We start from the raw sequence: 19973 nt of genomic DNA, 5'->3' as shown, positions 1-19973 counted from the left end.
AAAAACTATCTTTACATAACTGTTTTCCCTTTTGTTTTGTTGATTTTCCATAAATTAACACCTAAATCTTGAAATACATCACAAATGAGACAAAACCAGCTCAACCACTATTATCTGCCATGTTCCACTGTACTAAATTATACTATTAAAACAATTTCTTCCTTTTGCAGAACTAGCTCCACAAGTTTAGAAGGTGACACCTAATCCAGTAGCAAGCTTTCAAACCTAGACAATTGCATTCTCCCTGAAATTTCAAAGGTAGCCTCTATTGTATTAGAAAATTCCGTTGATAGAGACCACACATTTTATGTCAATGGCACTCTTTCAAGAAAAGTGGAACAAAGTGAGGTAATATTGCTTGACAAATATATGGATTGCAGCCTTTTAGATAAAAGCACTGTATCATTGAAGAATGACTGCTCATACATGTGTTTGTGGCAACTGATATAGTTGTTTAAGTTGTCACATGGCTTTTTTAAGCATCAGGTAATCACTATTTAGACATTGGTCTGGAATATTTTGGTAAATTAATCATTTTTGGTGCCTTTATTTAAGTACTGCCAGTATTTGAAATAATTATTGCTAGATCCTAGTGTTCAACTTCAAACATTTCTATTGACTTATATATTCTAGACCGATCCTTTTAAAGTTGCACACACATGATATGTGATAAGTGAGTACACATATGCATTAATCTATATCCCTATGCTGGCTGCCCTTCCACACACTTATTGGATAGGAACTATTATTTGACCATCATTACAAATCTATATGAAATATAAAACCAGACAGTCCAATTTTTAAAATCACATCATTTTGAGTTTTGAAAGGTTCTAAGAAATCTAGCTGTGCTAGAACTGAAGAGTTAGTCATTCATCCCTCATCTATTAAAACTGAAATGTTAGCATAGCTGGGACCTTGAATCTTCACAACCTGAGTTTCTGATCTTGATTCAAAAGTTACTGGAAACAGCAATTAGGGCTGGGTGCCACGGAAGGAAAACCAATTGTCAACCCCTTTTGCTAGGTTGGCACACCCTCTGAAGAAAATCAAGGGGAGATGAAAACATTTACCTGTTATTTCTTTCATCAGGGTGTGTTGTGTGGGTAGGTGAAACTTGAGCAGTGTGTGGATAAAATAAAATAATGTGCAAAAACGCTCCATCTTCTCCCTATCTGCAAAGAAATATAATAAAAGCCACATTTTTTAGTTTTTAGTAAAAATGTCCCCAATCTGTCTGTTTTACAACATTGTTGATTCTAACTACTGGTAAGAGTGCTGTAGCATCTGGTAGGTTTGTGCTTCAGCAATTATTTCCCATTTTGCAGACCAAAACCTGGATAAATCCCCATTCTTGCAGCTAGCTACTGTCCAATCTCCTGTTGGTCCCATACAAAATCCTTGAATGCCTTATACTGCAGCGCATATCCCCAATCGTAGAAGAAGTCCTTGATGTCGACCAAACTGCTTTCCACAAATACTGCAGTACAGGGGAGTAGGTGCTAGCCCTTACCACCTACATTTAAAACAGCTTTCAGAAAAACTTGAAGACAGGTGCTGTATTCCTTGAACTCTCAGCCGCATACGACACTGGCACACAGCCTCCTCCTGAAGTTGCCGAGCGCCACCCCCTCCCCCACCCTGCCCAAAACCATCAAAACACTGTTGAACAATCAAAGGTTCAGAGTTCACTTTGAACAGGCAAAAAGCAGGTACAAAAGACAAATAATTGGACTTCCCCAAGGCTCAGTACTGGCTCCAGCCTCCCGGACTGCATGGATCCACTACAATTTGCCTACCGTCGCAACAGGTCCACACCAGTCGCCATCTCCCTGGTCCTGCACTCAACCCTGGAACACCTAGATAACAAAGACACCTATGTCAGACACCTATTTATTGACCACAGCTTCACCTTCAGCACCTTTATTCCTAAGAAACTCATCTCCAAACTCCGTGGCCTGGGCCTCGGGAACTCCCTCTCCAACTGGATCCTGAACTTCCCACAGACCACAATCAATAAGGATAGGTAACAACACCATTCTACACGATCATCCTCAACACCGGTGCCCCACAAGGCTGTGTTCTCAGCTCCCTACTATACTCCTTATACACTTATAACTATGCGGCCAAATTCCCTTCCAACTCCATTTACAAGTTTGCTGACAACACTGCCATAGTGGGTCGGAACTCAAACAATGATGAGAGTACAGGAATGAGATAGAGAATCTGGTGAACTGGTGCAGCAACAATAATCTCTCCCTCAATATCAACAAAACAAAGGAGATTGTCATCGACTTCAGGAAGCGTAGAGGAGAACATGCCCCTGTCTACATCAACGGGGATGAAGTAGAAAGGGTCAAGAGTTTCAAGTTTTTAGGTGTCCAGATCCCAACAACCTGTCCTGGTCCCCCCATGCCAACACTATAGTTAAGAAAGCCCACGAACACCGCTACTTTCTCAGAAGACTAAGGAAATTTGGCATGTCAGCTATGACTCTCACCAACTACAGATGCACCATAGAAAGCCTTCTTTCTGGTTGTATCATAGCTTGGTATGGCTCCTGCTCTGCCCAAGACTGCAAGAAACTAGAAAAGGTTGTGAATGTAGCCCAATCCACCACGCAAACCAGCTTCCCATCCATTGACTCTGTCTATACTTCCCACTGCCTCGGCAAAGCAGCCAGCATAATTAAGGACCCCACGCAACCCGGACATTCTCTCTTCCACCTTCTTCCTTCGGGAAAAAGATACAAAAGTCCAACCGATACCTACTGACTCAAGAACAGCTTCTTCCCTGCTGCGGTCAGACTTTTGAATGGACCTACCTTGCATTAAGTTGATCTTTCTCTACACCCTAGCTATGACTGTAACACTACATTCTGCACTCTCTCATTTCCTTCTCTATGAACAGTATGCTCTGTCTGTATAGCGCGCAAGAAACAATACTTTTCACTGTATACTAATATATGTGATAATAATAAATCAAATCAAAATCAAATCTAACTCTATTCAACCTGTACACAAATAATCTTCCAAAAATTACCTCCTGAAAATTCAATGCCATCTGCCTCGTAACTCAAGTTCCCAACTTTGACACCTTGGACTGAACCCTAAACGAGGACTTGTCAAAACTTGAACAATACTGTGATTCATGACATCTGAAGTCAAGCTCTGCAGAAATGGTATCCAGCTTTTGATTTGTTTTGATTTATTTGATTTATTATTGTTACATGTATTAGTGAAAAAGTGAAAAGTATTGTTTCTTGCGCGCTATACAGAAAAGCATACCATACATAGAGGAGGAGAGGAAAGGGTGCAGAATGTAGTGTTACAGTCATAGCTAGAGTGTAGAGAAAGATCAACTTAATATAAGGTAGGTCCATTCAAAGGTCTGATAGCAGCAGGGAAGAACTGATTATTGAGTCGGTTGGTACGTGGCCTCAAACTTTTCTATCTTTCTCCCGACGAAAGAAGGTGGAAGAGAATGTCTGGGGTGCGTGGGGTCGTCGATTATGCTGGCTGCTTTTCTGAGGCAGTGGGAAGTGTAGACAGAGTCAATGGATGGGAGGCTGGTTTGCCTGATAACTTCAGCTTCGTTCACAACCCTTTATGGTTTCTTGCGGTCTTGGACAGAGCAGGAGCCATACCAAGCTGTGATACAACCAGAAAGAATGCTTTCTATGGTGCATCTGTAAAGGTTGGTGAGAGTTATAGCAGACATACTAAATTCCTTAGCCTCCTGAGAAAGTAGAAGCATTGGTGGGCTTTCTTAACTATAGCATTGGTATGGAGGGACCAGGACAGTTTGTTGGCGATCTGGACACCTAGAAACTTGAAGCTCGTGACCATTTCCACTTCATCCCCATTGATGTAGACAGGGGCATGCCCTTCGCTACGCTTCCTGAAGTCGATGACTATCTTCTTCGTTTTGCTAACATTGAAAGATCGTTGTCATTGCACCAGATTCTCTATCTCTTTCCTGTACTCCATCTCATCATTATTTGAGATCAGTGGTGTCATCAGCAAACTTGAAAATGGGGTTGGAGGGGAATTTGGCCATACAGTCATAGGAGTATAAGGAGTATAGTAAGGGGCTGAGGACACAGCCTTGTGGGACACTGATGTTGAGGATGATTGTGGAGGAGGTGTTGTCACCTGTCCTTACTGATTGTGGTCTGTGGGTTAAGAAGTAGAGGATCCAGTCGCAGAGGGAGGAGCCGAGCCCAGGCCCACAGTGTTTGGAGATGTGTTTTGCAGGAATGATAGTGTTGAAAGCTGAGCTGTAGTCAATAATTAGGAGTCAATAAATAAATGTAGTCAATAAATAGCTTATTCCATCTTAATGCAAAAGTTAACAAAGACTCAACAGCCAAATTAATGGCTACAATCTAAAACATCACACAACTCCAACATACTTTGGAATGACCCCAGACACCTGAAAACAACTGCAGCCAAGGTCAAGTCTAGAAACAGCTTGATTGCCAAACTAGCCGACTCTAAGTGAGTTACTGCTACCAACACCTCAGCACTCGCGCACTCGTACTCAGCAGCAGAATACTGTGCCCTGTTTGATCAAGATTATCACACACACAACGGTTGATACCCAACTGAATGCTACCATGCGTACCATTACTGGAACACTACGCTCTATACCACTCCCTTGTCTCCCTGTCATGGCAAACATCACTCCTCCACACATTCGCCAACTTACCACAACCCACAAAAAATTTGCAATGCCCCTCACCTACCACTTCATGATCTATTTGGCCCACCCAAGGTACAACTCCCATCAAGGCCGATCTGGAAAACCCTCCCACACATAAGTTCGACGCAAATTCCATCTGGACAAGTGAATGGGAATCATTGGACACAACAAATAAGTACATGGTCTCAAACCCAACCCAACAGCTGATTTGTTGCAACCTTCCAAAGAAAGCTTGGTTCACCCTCAATAGGCTCAGGATCGGCCATATATCCCTGGTTGGCCAACTTCCACAGATGGGGCATTAGTGGCAGCCCCCTATGTGGGGAGAGAACAAGGTATGCACAACATCATAGAAGAGCATCCAATCCACAGATTCAGCAGAAACCTACCTGCACTCAACACAGCAGGACCGGAAGAAACTTCTTGGCTTAGGAACTTAGCATTTGCTAAATTTCATAACTGCCTTTGCAACTCTCCTTTGCTTGTTATGTCTGTTGCACAGAAATACACCAGTCTTTAAAAAGTTACCATTTGTAATTCTTATCTCAATGTGACATTGGAAAGAATGTTGATTGAACTAATTAAAATTTCAGTACAGCATCAGGAAATATTGAATATTCAATAAAAGCTGAGTTATGGTGATTTTCTTTTTCAGGTAAACTTACACAGGTGATTTTTGGACACTGGGATGTTGTAACATGTTTAGCCAGATCAGAATCGTACATTGGAGGTGACTGTTACATCCTGTCAGGGTCGCGGGATGCAACTTTGCTTCTCTGGTACTGGAATGGGAAAAATCACAGTGTTGGAGAATACCCTAACAGTAAGTAAAACCATTTTTATGTAATATTTCTGTTTCTTTACTAGCAATAGGAGTTTCACAAACTCAGGTTTTGGCTGTGGTGCCAATTGCAGTAATGTCAAACAGCCAAAATGATCTCCTTCCCTCTTAAAACCTTTATTTTACTCAAACATTAAATAAGTTTATTTAAATATGATTTTTAGACAAGGTTACACTGCTTGGTACATTATAGCTACATGTATGTACCCAGAAATAAATGAATGTTGACATGGAGTAAAGAGTTCTTGTTGTATTGGGGACACAATAGTCTCATTATTAATCCCTCAAACGATGGGTAGGAGAGGGTTCCTTCCAGAATGCTACTGGAGACATGCGGTCTCACGGTTGACTTTTAAGACAGGTAACAGGTGAATTTTTGCCAGGGCAGTAAGTTATTTAAGCCTCCCTTGTAATAGCAATAGCCAGAATGTACAGAATTCCAAACCTCCTCCAACATTGCATCTGTTAACTGAGCCTTTTCAATAGTGAGGTGAAATTGTGTCATGCCTGCTCACGTGCATTGGAAATATGAAACTTAAGTAAAATAATACTGAGTTGTTCCTCTGTAAATTGGGTGTTCCCACACATTTGTGACCAACTGCCAGCTCTCACTCTGTCTGCTCATTAATGTCAAGCCCAGTGTTAAAATTCTTAATTCATCATTAAATAATGGAGAGGTAATTCATGAAATTTAACTCCATCTTAAATTATAATAGTTTTGTTGTTATTGGACAAGTCAAATCCCAGAGTGAAACCTGACTTGAAAGATCCTATTTTTTTTCAAAACTTTGGAGGAAAGTTACTGAACAAATTCACAGGAGTCTGCTGCTGAGCATTTAATACAAAGAACAAAATATTTATTAAAACAAGAAAAGTGCACTAGCTTTGCAGGTTTTCTTCTCAGAAAGCTTCAGATTCCTGTCTTCTCCCTCCACACACCGAACTCCCATCTTTTTTCTATGTCTGTGTCACTGGATCACTGTCACTTGGCAATAGTAAAGCTTTTCTACTTTTGTGTTTTGTTTTAGAATCACTAAACTTTCAACCCTTTCAAACCCATCTCTTTAACTTCAGGATTGTAAGACCTCATTAAAAATATACAAACAAACCCAAAGGACTTGAAATGTTTTAGCCACATATCTACCCAGACACCAAGGCGGCATAGTGGTTAGCACTGCTGCTTCACAGCGCTAGGGACCCAGGTTCGATTCCCAGCTTGGGTCACTGTCGGTGTGGAGTCTGCACGTTCTCACTGTATCTGCATGCATTTCCTCTGGATGCTCTAGTTTCCTCCCACAGTCCAAAAGAGGTGCATTGGTCATGGTAAATTCTCCCTCAGTGCACCCAAACAGGTGCCGGAGTGTGGCGACTAGGGGATTTTCACAGTAACTTCATTGCAGTGTTAATGTAAGCCTACTTGTGCCACTAATAAGTAGACTTTTAAAAAAACATGCAGGCGTCGAGGTTCATAAACAAAACATAAATGAAACTGAAACCGTTTCACCTTTCTTGACGCACAAATAAATTCGACTTAATATCATACATTGTTTATAACAGTAACTAGGACGAATAATTTGGCAAATAATGACTATGGATTTATATTACATTAGTTGACCTCCTCTGACCATGCACAAGGGGAGTCAAGACCAATTTCAGTATTCAGGTGAGGTGTGAATAAAGGGTTAGAGTTGCTTCGGATGGATAGATGTGATTCAGTCTCCATTTAAATTAATAGATTGTCTTTAGTTTTATATCAATACTTTGAATTGGGGTTATTGTTAATTAGCAAAACTTTTGGCCATTTAGGAAGTAGAATTTTTAGAGCAGAGTAATTTTTATGCAGTGCAAATTGACGAGTTGAAAGACAGAAAATTAAGGGACTACATTGTGACCACCGGAAAAATTATACCATTGCAAGGTTAAAATTTTACATAGCCAATTTTTATTACTAATATGAACATAAGAATTTACAAACATTTTAAAATTAGGAATGCATTTTTAAAAACAAACCATCAATTTAGTTAGGAATCATTTCAAAATTCCCAAATTTCATATTCTACTTTTTCTAGTGCTCACCATGTCAAGCCATTTGTTTTCCTTCTCTGTCATTGGTCTGTCCCAGATTTCTCCATGGCTACAGATACGGTGACTATTTAACCAACATTTAGGTTGCCTGTAGTCAGAGTCAAATTCCACCTATCTTTTCCATCCTGCAGTCTGCAACAACACTCCAAGCTTATCCACAAAAGGAATAACTTCAATTACTTCTGTAGACTGAGACTCCGATCCCTTTGAACAGGACTATTACTAGAGCTTGCAGGTCACCAACAATGTATAGTTTTTCAGAAAGCATTGAGAAAGTAAATTAGTTGTTCTAAGCTTTACACAATTATTATTTTCTGTGTTAAAAGCGTATGTTTCAAGAACAGCGACTGAATATTACATCAATTTCAATAAAAGTCTACAGCTGGTTTAATTTGTGTATAAAACGACTTCTCCTTGAAGCTTTTTATTTCAGAAATAATGCCTTTAATTGACTTGAAATAAAGTTTGATGATAACTATATACATAACAGCAATGGAAATTTCACAAATCAGAGGTCTGGACTATACTTATTATATCCCAGGGTCTGCAGCAAGCCTTGACTTTTAATCCTTGGGACCCGTGAAATAAATTTAAATATTGTAGTTGTCAGGTTCCTACCTGTGCAAAAAGATTTAATAACTAAGTAATTCATGAAGGGCCTCTAGTATCAAAGACCCATTCTGCAGTATCAGGATATTAAGTCGGACCCTTTAAAATCAAAAGACACATGAACACTTCCATAACATTAGGTCCAGGATACAATTTATCACCTTGCTCACAGTCATCAAGGAAATAGATGTACAAAATAGTGGGAATGGTTGCATACTGGTTATGTTACTGGACTAGTAATCTTAAGGCTTGATTTAATGATCTGAAGACATGAATGCAAATCCCATCATGGCAGTTAATGAATTAAATCTGGAATAAAACAATATTATCAGTAATGGCATGCACGTAACTAGTGGATTTTCATAAAAACCCATCTGGTTCATTAATATCCTCCAGGGTAGAGAATTTATCATCCTTACCCTATCTGGCTTATATGTGATTCCAGAACCACAGCAATGTGGTTAATTCTTAACTGCTCCCTGAAATGACCTAGCAAGCCACTCAAGTGTACTGAGTTACTATGACAAAGCATATTGGATTGGATTTGGAATCTGTGGTGATGTCACAGCACAGCTTTCATCACTGACCTTAAAAGTAAATAGTCTAAAATGGTCTAGTGATTGCTGTGCCATAGATTTCATCTTTCCCGACATTAGTTTAGACCTTGCAACCAGCCAAGGGGATCTTCAGGCATCTGACAACAGTAATGTCATCAAGCAGCAAGCAGCCAGTTATACTGAGAAATTCTTAAAGGCATCAAACAATGTGCTGCCAGGCAAGGTGGTGGAGGCGGACACACTGGGAACGTTTAAGACTTATCTAGATAGCCATATGGACGGAGTGGGAATGGAGGGATACAAAAGAATGGTCTAGTTTGGACCAGGGAGCAGCACGGGCTTGGAGGGCCGAAGGGCCTGTTCCTGTGCTGTATTGTTCTTTGTTCTTATTATTCTTCATTACCAAATTATATAGATTTGCATTCAAGCATATGCAAATGTGCTACTTACATCCACGGCACATGCATGCTTTGGTTTTAAAAAGCAAATCCTGCCAAACTAAAAACAATTTTTAATCACCTTTGCACTTCTTCTCTTGTTCTAATTTCACCTATTTCATTTTGCATGTGCAACAGTTAGCCTTGTCAATAATGAACTTTTCCAACAATAGTTTTTAAAATTAGTAACATGACATGCATAAATTTAGCATTTAAACTGCAGACTTTGCTGCTAGTATGTAGCATAGTAACAGTGATTATATGCAATGTTTCATCTTAATAGCTAAGTCGAGGTATCTGTGAAGTATCTAAGTATTTAACAAAAGCTACAACATATGTAAAGGGAGAGGACGAAGATGAGTATTCCTAAAATATCAATTTATCATATACAGAGGTGTATACATGATTTTCTAGCCATGCTATGTAAATAGAGAGAAAAATGTGTGTGTCCATTAAGCAAGCTTGTGCCTAAGATTGAAAGAAAAAGTGAGAATAAACAAGATACAAAGATATTTAGATTAAGATGATGCAAGTTGTTCCACCTGCAACTTGTAATCCACTATTAGTCACTGTATGTATATTTTAGAACAATTTGTAGATCTATAAGTTTTGAACACAGCCAGAATTACTCATGCCCATTTGTTCTGGTTAAGAATATGTTCTGATTTACCCATCATTTGTAGCTCCAAGTTCCATCATTTGGGCTTTTACAATTTTCTCAATCCTTGACCATTATATAAAAAAATACAGTCAGTGATTACAATTGCACTTTTTCAAGATTTCTGATTTGTGGTGTTACAAATATATTATGTTTTGTTTTGGGACTGTGCTTTTAAATTTGGGGTAAAACGAAGGGTCGTACGATTTGGTCTGAAGTCTGCCTGACAACAGGTCTGGGTGGCTGTTAAAGATTAAAGGGAGGCCCAGGTTGGGAAGAAGGTTTAAGGTGGAGACAATAGCTGCAGCATATGTATTTATAATGGGTTCGACTGTTAGTTTCCAAAGTCCCAAAAATCAAGTTATAAACAGTTGAGCTTTAAACTGTACATTTAATTCTAAAATAGAATAGAGTTGGGGATCTAAAATATAGTTGTTAAGCTTTTCTACCTGGATTTAAGGCCCCTTTGATTCACAGTTACCATAGAGAATAGGCTTTGGGAGGGGAAAGGTTTCAAGATATTCTAGAAATTCTCAGACACAGATCAAAGTGCCAGGATCAGGAGAGAATGAACAGCTAGAGGACTTGGGCTTGGATTGAAAAGACAAATTTGTGATGATTGAAACAAAGGCTGGAAGATTCACCTAGCTTGGCGCTAGAGTGAGAAATTCCAGGAAAAACCCCCACGGTGAAAGACAGAACTGAGGTTAAAAGTTACCAGGCTGAGAAAGGGAAAGAACAGAAGTAAACCCTTAGGAGCTAAGAATCACTTTGGACTGGTTCTGGAAACAGTGAATGTCTGCATAAGGAACAGTGTAAAGCATGCATGTGAAGTGGGTTTTTCAGTTTTGGTAAAAGAAAAGTTCTGTTCTGTAGTTTAAAGTATAAACTGCCTGCCAGAAGTAATACTTGGTCAATAGTGCTTTTAGTTTGTTACTATAAAGTCTTAAAATATGAAATCTTGCCATGTTATTCTTTCAGCTATGAACTAGCAATTTGAATTTCTTTTTTAAAAAGTATTTGTCTCTACAGAGATCATACCACTGGACAAATTCATACCACTATTCATCAGAATTACATTTTTAAAAATTTATTCAAGGAGATGAAAGTGACTAACTTTGGAATTTAAAGAAATTCAGTCCTGTAAAATATCAGATCTCAAATTTAGTAGATACTTCACTGGGATCAACCACAGGAAAAGTTTGTTAGGAGCAAGACATAGAATCCAACTTTGCTATTTTTTCACGCCACAGTCACATTCTAATTATGGAAATAGAAACATGGAAAAGAAAAAGAAAATAAATGAAAACACTCATTTTTCATTACATATTTTGTATAATGCAAAAAAAATCTAACTTATATGCATGCAGTAGTGTGTGAAAAAATACTTCACAGGCAACAGAGTGTCTCATTTACTAAGGGTTTGTCATCTAGCTCAATAGCACTTTTGTCATGTTCCACTATCCCAATTTTCCTCTCTGGAATGCTGTACCAAAAAGTGTTGGGGTGGGACTGCATTTCCTAATCACTTAAATTTTTGTTTCATTCATTCCGTTGTGTGTTGCTGCTAAGCAGATGTCTGGCACTTGCCCCATTGGAAAGGAGTGAAAAAGCCAGTAGATTGATAGTTTGATTAAATAGTTCCATTTGAATTAGCTTTTATTTACTGTATTGAAAATTACGTACCTTATTTACAAATAGCACTCACTTGCTTCTTTGGCTGGATGATGAAGAAAACAACAACTTAGATTTATACTGTGTCTTTAATGTAATAAAACATCCCAGGTACTTACAGGAGCATTTTAATACAAAATATGACTCCACGCCACATAAGGAGATATTAGGTTAGATAACTAAAACCTTGGCTAAAGTGGAAAGTTTTCAGGAGCATCATGAAGGAATAAAGGAAAGGAGATAGGTGTAGAGAGAGAATTCTGGAGCTTAGAGCCTGGACAACTGAAGGCATGGCCACCAATTGTGTGATGCACAAAAAGCCAGAACTATAGGACGGTAGATGTCACAGAGGGTTTCCGGGCTGAAGGGAAATACAGGGCAGGGAGGGGTGAAACCATGGAGAATTTAAAATTAAGGATGAAAATTTTAAAATCAAGATATTGCTTCACCGGCAGCCAATGTAAATCAGCAAGCATGGATGAGAGGTGAAAGGAATTTGGTGCGAGTTAAGATTTGGGCAGCAGAGTTTTGGCTAACTTCAAGTTGACCAAGCGTAGAATGTGGGAGGCCAGTCAGGAGTGAGATGGAATAGTCAAGCCTCAAGGTAACAAAGGTATGAATGAGGGATTCAGCAGCAGATGAGTGAAGCGGAGCAGAGTCAGGTAATCTTATGGAGGCAGTCTTAGTGCAAATATGAGATTGGAAGCTAATCTTGGTCAAATGCGACACTAAAGTTGCAAGCAGACGAGCTTAATCTCCGAATGTTATCAGGGAGAGGGATGGAATTGGGAACTAGTCAGCCTTCCCAGTGTTTAATTGGAGAACATTTCTGTTCATCCAGTGCTGGATGTCAGATAAGTAGTCTGATAATTTAGCAACAATGGAGAAGTTAAGGCAGTTGGTGAAGTGGAGCTGGGTGTCATCCGCGTACATCTGAAAATTAAGTCTGTGTTTTTGAATACTGTCACAAAAGAGTAGGGTGTAGATGAGACATAGAAAGGGGCCACGGAAAGATCCTTGGTGACAAGAATGTGGAGAAGGAAGAAGTAAGTAAGAGGGAGCATCTCTAAGTGCTAGCTTGGTAAATATGTTATAACCAATTAGACAGAAAACAAAAGTCTAAAGATCCGTGAAAGGGGAGCTGGCCACAAAAGGCATCTGGAGTGTTTAATGAGAACTTCGTTGTAGTCAAAAAAGCCACTTCAAAAGTGATCAAAATGGTTGCTAGTGCCAAAGGTATAGTACAGGTACTAGTTCATAAAGACAGTTCCATTTTGTACTTCCAACAATCTTAAATATAATCCCTAAGCAAACAGTTTGTATATGTTATATGTGATTAATGGGTGTGCATTACAAAGTTCTAACATGATCACTGTGTTCTGCAAATTGTAATCTACTTGCCCTTAGTTAAGTTTATGGTCTCCCTCTAACTCCATAATTGGGTTAAATATGTTCATTTTTTGTGTTGGTGCTTAAAAACAGCTATATGTTCTATACATATGCAGTTTCAGCACATTTGTCTTTTGTGAGTTGTAAAAATGTATTCTCTTCAGCAAATTTAGGTTGGCATATTGGATGTAAATCAAAATTCAGCTTCTTGAATCTTTTTTCTATATGATTTCATTCCTTAGATTTTTGAACTGTTCTGTTGATTGATGAACAAAAGTGTTTAAATTGAATCATCTAAGCATGCCTGTAACTATATAGTCAAACCTTCTGTTGAATCCTGATTTGGCTAGCTTGTTCTGTGGATCAGCCTCTCGGGTAATTTTGATTGTTACGTTTGCATTTCAATTCTGGTACAAAGGTTCCTTAATATAATTTTTTTTCTTCAATATCAGTAGCGATTCCTTTCATTTAAGCAATTGAAGATTTTTCCAGTTAACATAGGTTCAAGTAATGGCAATTCTACAAGGCACTGAATTGAAATAAAATTGCTGTTTCTTCATGTCTAGAGAGCAGACTACTGGTGAGTTGGCATGTCATTAGTCTGTCCAAGTGCAAGCCATATTCCTTTACCTTGAGAGGATTATCACAGATCTCTTTTGTGAACATTGCAAATTTTGGAAGGTAACTAAAAAGTGGAGATTTTGGAGGAGGTTGGCTGCCCACCTTAAAATGACTAAGAATACCTTAGTGTGAGAGCTTGTACCCCTGCGAAAATGTGAAAGAAACAGCTTAGTCATGAAGAAACCAAGAACGTAAAAAACCTACTAAATCAAGTATGCAATATTAATTTTTGATTTGCTTCATACTTGTACTGAAACATTAAACATGAAAAGCTTTCACAGGGAACAGGTTTTCACGACTAGCCATCGACATTTGCAGACAAAATCTGGGAACGACAAAGATGTGTGCTTATGTTGCAAAGCACAAAATGAGTGAAAACATTTCCTGTTTTTGAGGTCAATATAAGAGTGTAATAAAACCGATGCTGATAGTAGTTTACAGATTGTAAGGCAAACAATTGTCCCCTTGGGTTAACAGAAGTGATCTTGACTGCCCAGTAATCCCCTCAGCCTTCAGCAAAGGACATATAAATCCACTTGTGCTTACTTCTGTAACTGCAGTCAAGCTGTTTCATATTTACAATAAAATGTAAAGCGTTGCATTAAAGAGCTATCCTTGGTATATAGTTAAACCAAGTCGACATACAATTTACATTTACCTTTAATGCAAATACAGAAAGAAAAAAATTAAAAACGGACAAAAATTATACCACATTACAAGATTCTGCTTAACATAGGAGTTTTTAACTTATTTTGTTAAATGAACACGATCGCCACAGGGCTAGCACAAATATAATATTAAGTTGAAGAATTGCTTCTACTTCAATCAGACCTGCAATATGTTGAGGCAGTGGTAGCCTGAAATTCTGCTAGAACCGCAGGATTAATTTCAGTGCTCGAGCTAAAAAGTAACTACACAGGAACAATTGTTCAAAAGTGACAGTAGCAATTTTTATTTTCAGATCATAATGAAAGAAGAAAATTTGTACAAACAACTTAAAAAGCTCATTGGTTGAATGGCACAGACACAATGCTGACAGCCAGTAAAATGGGGACCCTTAAGCACTCAATGCTGCTGGCATGTCGATTTCTGATTACTAATGATGGTCTCAAAAGTTATGAGGCAACTGGAGGCATTGGCAGTGCCTCATTTGCTGGAGCTGGCTGATAATATAAATAGAACATTGTATGAAATGTCTGTTTTTTTACCACATAATTTTCACTTATCCAACTCCACCTGCCTTCAAAACTTCCCGCCCCCAGCTTCACCTCTTCCCACTCCCCTCCTTCATCTCTTCCTCGACTCACCCCCTCCTCTTTCTCGTTGCCGGGGGAGGTAGTGGAAGCGGATACGGTAGTAACGTTTAAGTGGCGTCTTGACAAGTACATGAATAGGTTGGGAATAGAGGAATATGGTCCCCAGAAGGGTAGGGAATTTTAGTTAAGTCGAGCAGCATGAACGTTGCCGGCTTGGAGGGCCGAAGGGCCTGTTCCTGTGCTGTAATGTTCTTTGTTCTTTGTTTTTCTTCAACTCCCCCTTCTCTTCCCCCTCCTCCTGGTTAACCGCCCTATTCCCCGGCTATCTTCCCCTTCCCCGGCTATCTTCCCCTTCCCCGGCTATCTTCCCCTTCCCCGGCTAGCTTCCCCTTCCCCTACTCCTCTTCACCCTCCCCTACTCTCCATCCTCTTCCTCTGCTCCCCATTCTGCCCTCCCTCTACCACACCCCTTCCTTCCTGTTCTCTCACTTCCCTTCCCCACCCTCCCTCCTCACCTCACTCTCTCCCCGCTCCTCCGCTCGCCCCGCTCCTCCGCTCGCCCCGCCCCTCCGCTCGCCCCGCCCCTCCGCTCGCCCCGCCCCTCCGCTCGCCCCGCCCCTCCGCTCGCCCCGCCCCTCCCCTCGCCCCGCCCCTCCGCTCGCCCCGCCCCTCCGCTCGCCCCGCCCCTCCGCTCGCCCCGCCCCTCCGCTCGCCCCGCCCCTCCGCTCGCCCCGCCCCTCCGCTCGCCCCGCCCCTCCGCTCGCCCCGCCCCTCCGCTCGCCCCGCCCCTCCGCTCGCCCCGCCCCTCCGCTCGCCCCGCCCCTCCGCTCGCCCCGCCCCTCCGCTCGCCCCGCCCCTCCGCTCGCCCCGCCCCTCCGCTCGCCCCGCCCCTCCGCTCGCCCCGCCCCTCCGCCCGCCCCGCCGCCCGCCCCGCCCCTCCGCTCGCCCCGCCCCTCCGCCGCCCGCCCCGCCCCGCCCCCCGCCCCGCCGCTCGCCCCGCCGCTCGCCCCGCCCCGCCACTCGCCCCGCCACTCGCCCCGCCACTCGCCCCGCCCCGCCACTCGCCCCGCCACTCGCCTCGCCCCGCCCCGCCACTCGCCCCGCCCCGCCACTCGCCCCGCCCCGCCACTCGCCCCGCCCCGCCACTCGCCCCGCCCCGCCACTCGCCCCGCCACTCGCCCCGCCACTCGCCCCACTCGCCCCGCCACTCGCCACGCCCCGCCACTCGCCCCGCCCCGCCACTCGCCCCGCCACTCGCCCCGCCACTCGCCCCGCCACTCGCCCCGCCACTCGCCCCGCCACTCGCCCCGCGCCCCGCCACTCGCCCCGCCCCGCCACTCGCCCCGCCCCGCCACTCGCCCCGCCCCGCCACTCGCCCCGCCCCTCCACTCGCCACGCCCCTCCACTCGCCCCGCCCCATCACTCGCCCTGCCACTCGCCACGCCCCTCCACTCGCCCCGCCCCGCCACTCGCCATGCCCCTCCACTCGCCCCGCCCTGCCACTCGCCCCGCCACTCGCCCCGCCCCGCCACTCGCCACGCCCCTCCACTCGCACCGCCCCGCCACTCGCCCCGCCACTCGCCCCGCCCCGCCACTCGCCCCGCCACTCGCCTCGCCCCGCCCCGCCACTCGCCCCGCCACTCGCCCCGCCACTCGCCCCGCCCCGCCACTCGCCCCGCCCCGCCACTCACCCCGCCCCGCCACTCGCCCCGCCCCGCCCCACCCAGCCACTCGCCCCGCCCAGCCACTCGCCCCGCCACTCGCCCCGCCCCGCCACTCGCCCCGCCACTCGCCCCACCACTCGCCCCGCCCCGCCACTCGCCCCGCCCCGCCACTCGCCCCGCCACTCGCCCCGCCACTCGCCCCGCCCTGCCACTCGCCCGCCCCGCCACTCGCCCCGCCCCGCCACTCGCCCCGCCACTCGCCCCGCCCCGCCACTCGCCCCGCCCCGCCACTCGCCCCGCCACCCACCCCGCCCCGCCACTCGCCCCGCCACTCGCCCCGCCACTCGCCCCGCCACTCGCCCCGCCACTCGCCCCGCCACTCGCCCCGCCACCCGCCCCGCCACCCGCCCCGCCACCCGCCCCGCCACCCGCCCCGCCACTCGCCCCGCCACTCCGCACCCCCCCCCCCCATCCCTCCCTGTGGGCTGCACAGTGGCACAGTGGTTAGCACTGCTGCCTCAAAACATCAGAGACCCAAGTTCGATTCCCAGCTTGGGTCATTGTCTGTGTGGAGTTTGCACATTCTCCCCGTGTCTGCATGGTTTTCCACCGGGTGCTCCAGTTTCTTCCCACAGCCTGAAAGACATGCTGGTTAGGTGCATTAACCAAGACAGGCGCTGGACGGTGGCAACTAGGGGAATTTCACAGTAACTGCATTGCAGTGTTAATGTAAGCTGAACTTGTGATTAACAAAAAACTTTACTCTTCCCCGCCCCTCCGTCCTCCCGCCTCCCCTCCTGCACCACCTGGCCAACCTACTCCTCTTTCCCCTCCTTTACCGCCTACCCCCTATCCACTGGACCCGCCACCCAATAGCCGCTGCAACCTGATCCTACCACCCCTCCACAACTGCCAATCCTTCCCGCCACCATGCCCCGCCCCATCGCGCCGCCGCCCCTGCGCCCCCCTCACCGCCCCCGTCCCCTCGCCCCCCCCTTCCTCTCGTGCCCCTACCTCCCCCTGCCCCCCAGCCTCCACAAACCCTAGCTGCCGCTGCCTCTCCCCTCATCCCACCAGTTCTGAATGAAATTAGGAAGCGCCACGTTTGGGCTCCATCTGCATATATTTATACCTTTTATAATTAATTGTATATCTACAATCTGGAATAGGCAAATTTGCGAAGTCCTTTAAACTGCACACAGCTGGATAAAGCTTTTTTTAAAATAAATATGGATGCCAATATTGTGTGTGTAATATTCTTGTTAATTGTCTTAATTCCAAAATAATCATATTCTCTTTTTTCTGCAATACTACAGACACTGTTTCAATCATCTCACTTAGATTGTTATAGCTGCAGCACTCTTGTATTAGCATCTTGAGTGTTATATTTAGCATGTATCAATTAAATAGAACATTATTCAGACAGTATCATAGTAACATAACATTTATAGAAAGAGCATTCATGGTTTAGTAATTAAAGGGAATATCATTAGAGTATAGATGTCAATACCTGTGTACAGTATAGCCTAACAGAAGTTGTTTCTCTACGGTTTACTGCATCCCGTTCTTCTACTAAGTTTACTAGCAGGATTATTAAAATGGATTGTATTCAGATGTTAGCTGTGTACAGCCTTAATATGTACCATGTGCACACTAGTTAAGCAAAAGAACAATTCATCAATTTTATTTATCTTTTTGGTTAATGGGACAATTGACTACACGTTTCACCCTTAGGCTATAGTCCATAAATTTAGAATGCTACGATTAACACTAAAAACCTAGGATTCATTGCTGTGACCTACAGAATCACTTGAGTCTTGAACTGTGTGAAATTGTACATAAAGTGATTGTGATATCACATCTTAATCGTTGTTTTATTTTAAATAAACTATAAAATTGTTTATTTTGTCATTCACAAACACTGGAAGATATTTTAAATGTTCACATCAATTTAAGAAGAAAAAGATAACTCTGTTGTACTTGAGCTTTTTTTTAAATGTTTACACAAATCCTTAATGGTTTTTAACTCATATTTTCTCCTCCCTTCTTGCATTTTCTCCAACTGTAGCGGGTTATTCAGCACAGATTTATTGTCATCTGGGACAGCAACATGGTAAGGATTTTTCCTGCCATCAGTGTAGCTCCATGCTCAACTGTGACATAGTATGAGCTTAAGTGGAATAAATTAGCCTATCTATTCCTTTAAATATTCCACCTCACTGTAGGTGGTCCTCTGTCTCGTGGTCCAATTGAGAACTGTCGGCAGTCCTGGGATTCAGATTCCTCAACTTTTCATTGTACTTAATTCTACTGTTGCTATATTTGCTCAGGTTTGAAAACAAAGTGGTGGTTTTTTATAGATTCATAAAATCTATATAGGTTTGTGTTTCATGCTGTTGCATTAAGCTACAAAACGAACTTTGCCCTATTAAAGTTTTTGTGCCAAAGTAAGCATGTATTGAGCATTTGTGTCATTAGGGACGGAGGAAGTGAGCAGTTGTAGCTTTTCTGTCATTTCTTTAACTGGTTTCTGTTACGTTGTAGGATAGCTAACACACTGCAGGGTGTTTCCTGTGGAATGGAGGAGTGTACACCCAAGCTTTTGTGCAAATGGCAGCAAAGATTGGGAGATAAAATTCCTGTCTTTACTAGTTAGCCTGGCTATCAAGCAGGAAAACCTGCTGTGTACACATTCTCCACCAAAGTTCATGAAGACAGAAATTTTGTCCCCATTTCCTGGTAGCTGCCTGTTGTGCATTTTATCAACTCATAAAAATCAGAGTAGGAGCAGGACATATCAAAGCAAGGAAAGGTTTCTATCATATGTCTTCACATTAAAGTTGCTCAATTTGGGAAGAGAGCCAAGGTTTCAGTCTAATTTTTATGTCTCATATGAACTGCCTGGCTGCAGTTCTGAATTCTGTTTTCATGCATATTAATTCAAGATTTTGCTTTTCTGTGCAGACTGTAATCTCTTTTTAAGCTTCGATTTTAAACAGCCAGCACAAAAAGAACAATCGTTTAAAAAAAAAAACAAATAAAAGTAATAATACCCCTTAATTACAAGTGGAAATGACCCTAATATGAGAATTTCTGGTACTGTGGATGCCAGTCTATTTGATTTGATTTATTATTGTCATATGTATTAGTATAGAATGAAAAGTATTGTTTCATGAACGCTATGCAAAGCATACCGTACACAGAGAGGAAAGGAGAGAGTGCAGAATGTAGTGTTAAAGTCATAGCTAGGATGTAGAGAAAGATCAACTCAATACGAGGTAGCTCCATTCAAAAGCCTGATGTCAGCAGGGAAGAAGCTGTTCTTGAGTCACTGGTACGTGTCCTCAGACTTTTGTATCTTTTTCCCGATGGAAGAAAGTGGAAGAGAGTATGTCAGGGTGTGTGGGATCCTTGATTATGCTGGCTGCTTTTCCGAGGCAGCGGGAAATGTAGTCAGAGTCAACGGACGGGAGGCTCG

The 19973-nt window shown here is 43.3% G+C and overlaps 1 protein-coding gene across 1 annotated transcript in view; it reads left to right on the top strand.

Moving 5' to 3' along the window:
- The window catches only part of lrba (LPS-responsive vesicle trafficking, beach and anchor containing), a 901160-nt gene that overhangs the window by 856078 nt on the left and 25109 nt on the right, over positions 1–19973 (top strand). The window contains exon 52 of the mRNA XM_078212471.1: positions 5360–5527. Within this exon, the coding sequence (XP_078068597.1) occupies positions 5360–5527 (168 nt within the window). The remainder of the gene's footprint in view (positions 1–5359; positions 5528–19973) is intronic.

The sequence above is a fragment of the Mustelus asterias genome, chromosome 1 (genome assembly GCF_964213995.1).
Source record: "Mustelus asterias chromosome 1, sMusAst1.hap1.1, whole genome shotgun sequence".
NCBI lineage: Eukaryota > Metazoa > Chordata > Chondrichthyes > Carcharhiniformes > Triakidae > Mustelus > Mustelus asterias.
The sequence above is the reverse complement of the archived record's forward strand: the minus strand, read 5'-3'. Positions and strand labels throughout refer to the sequence as shown.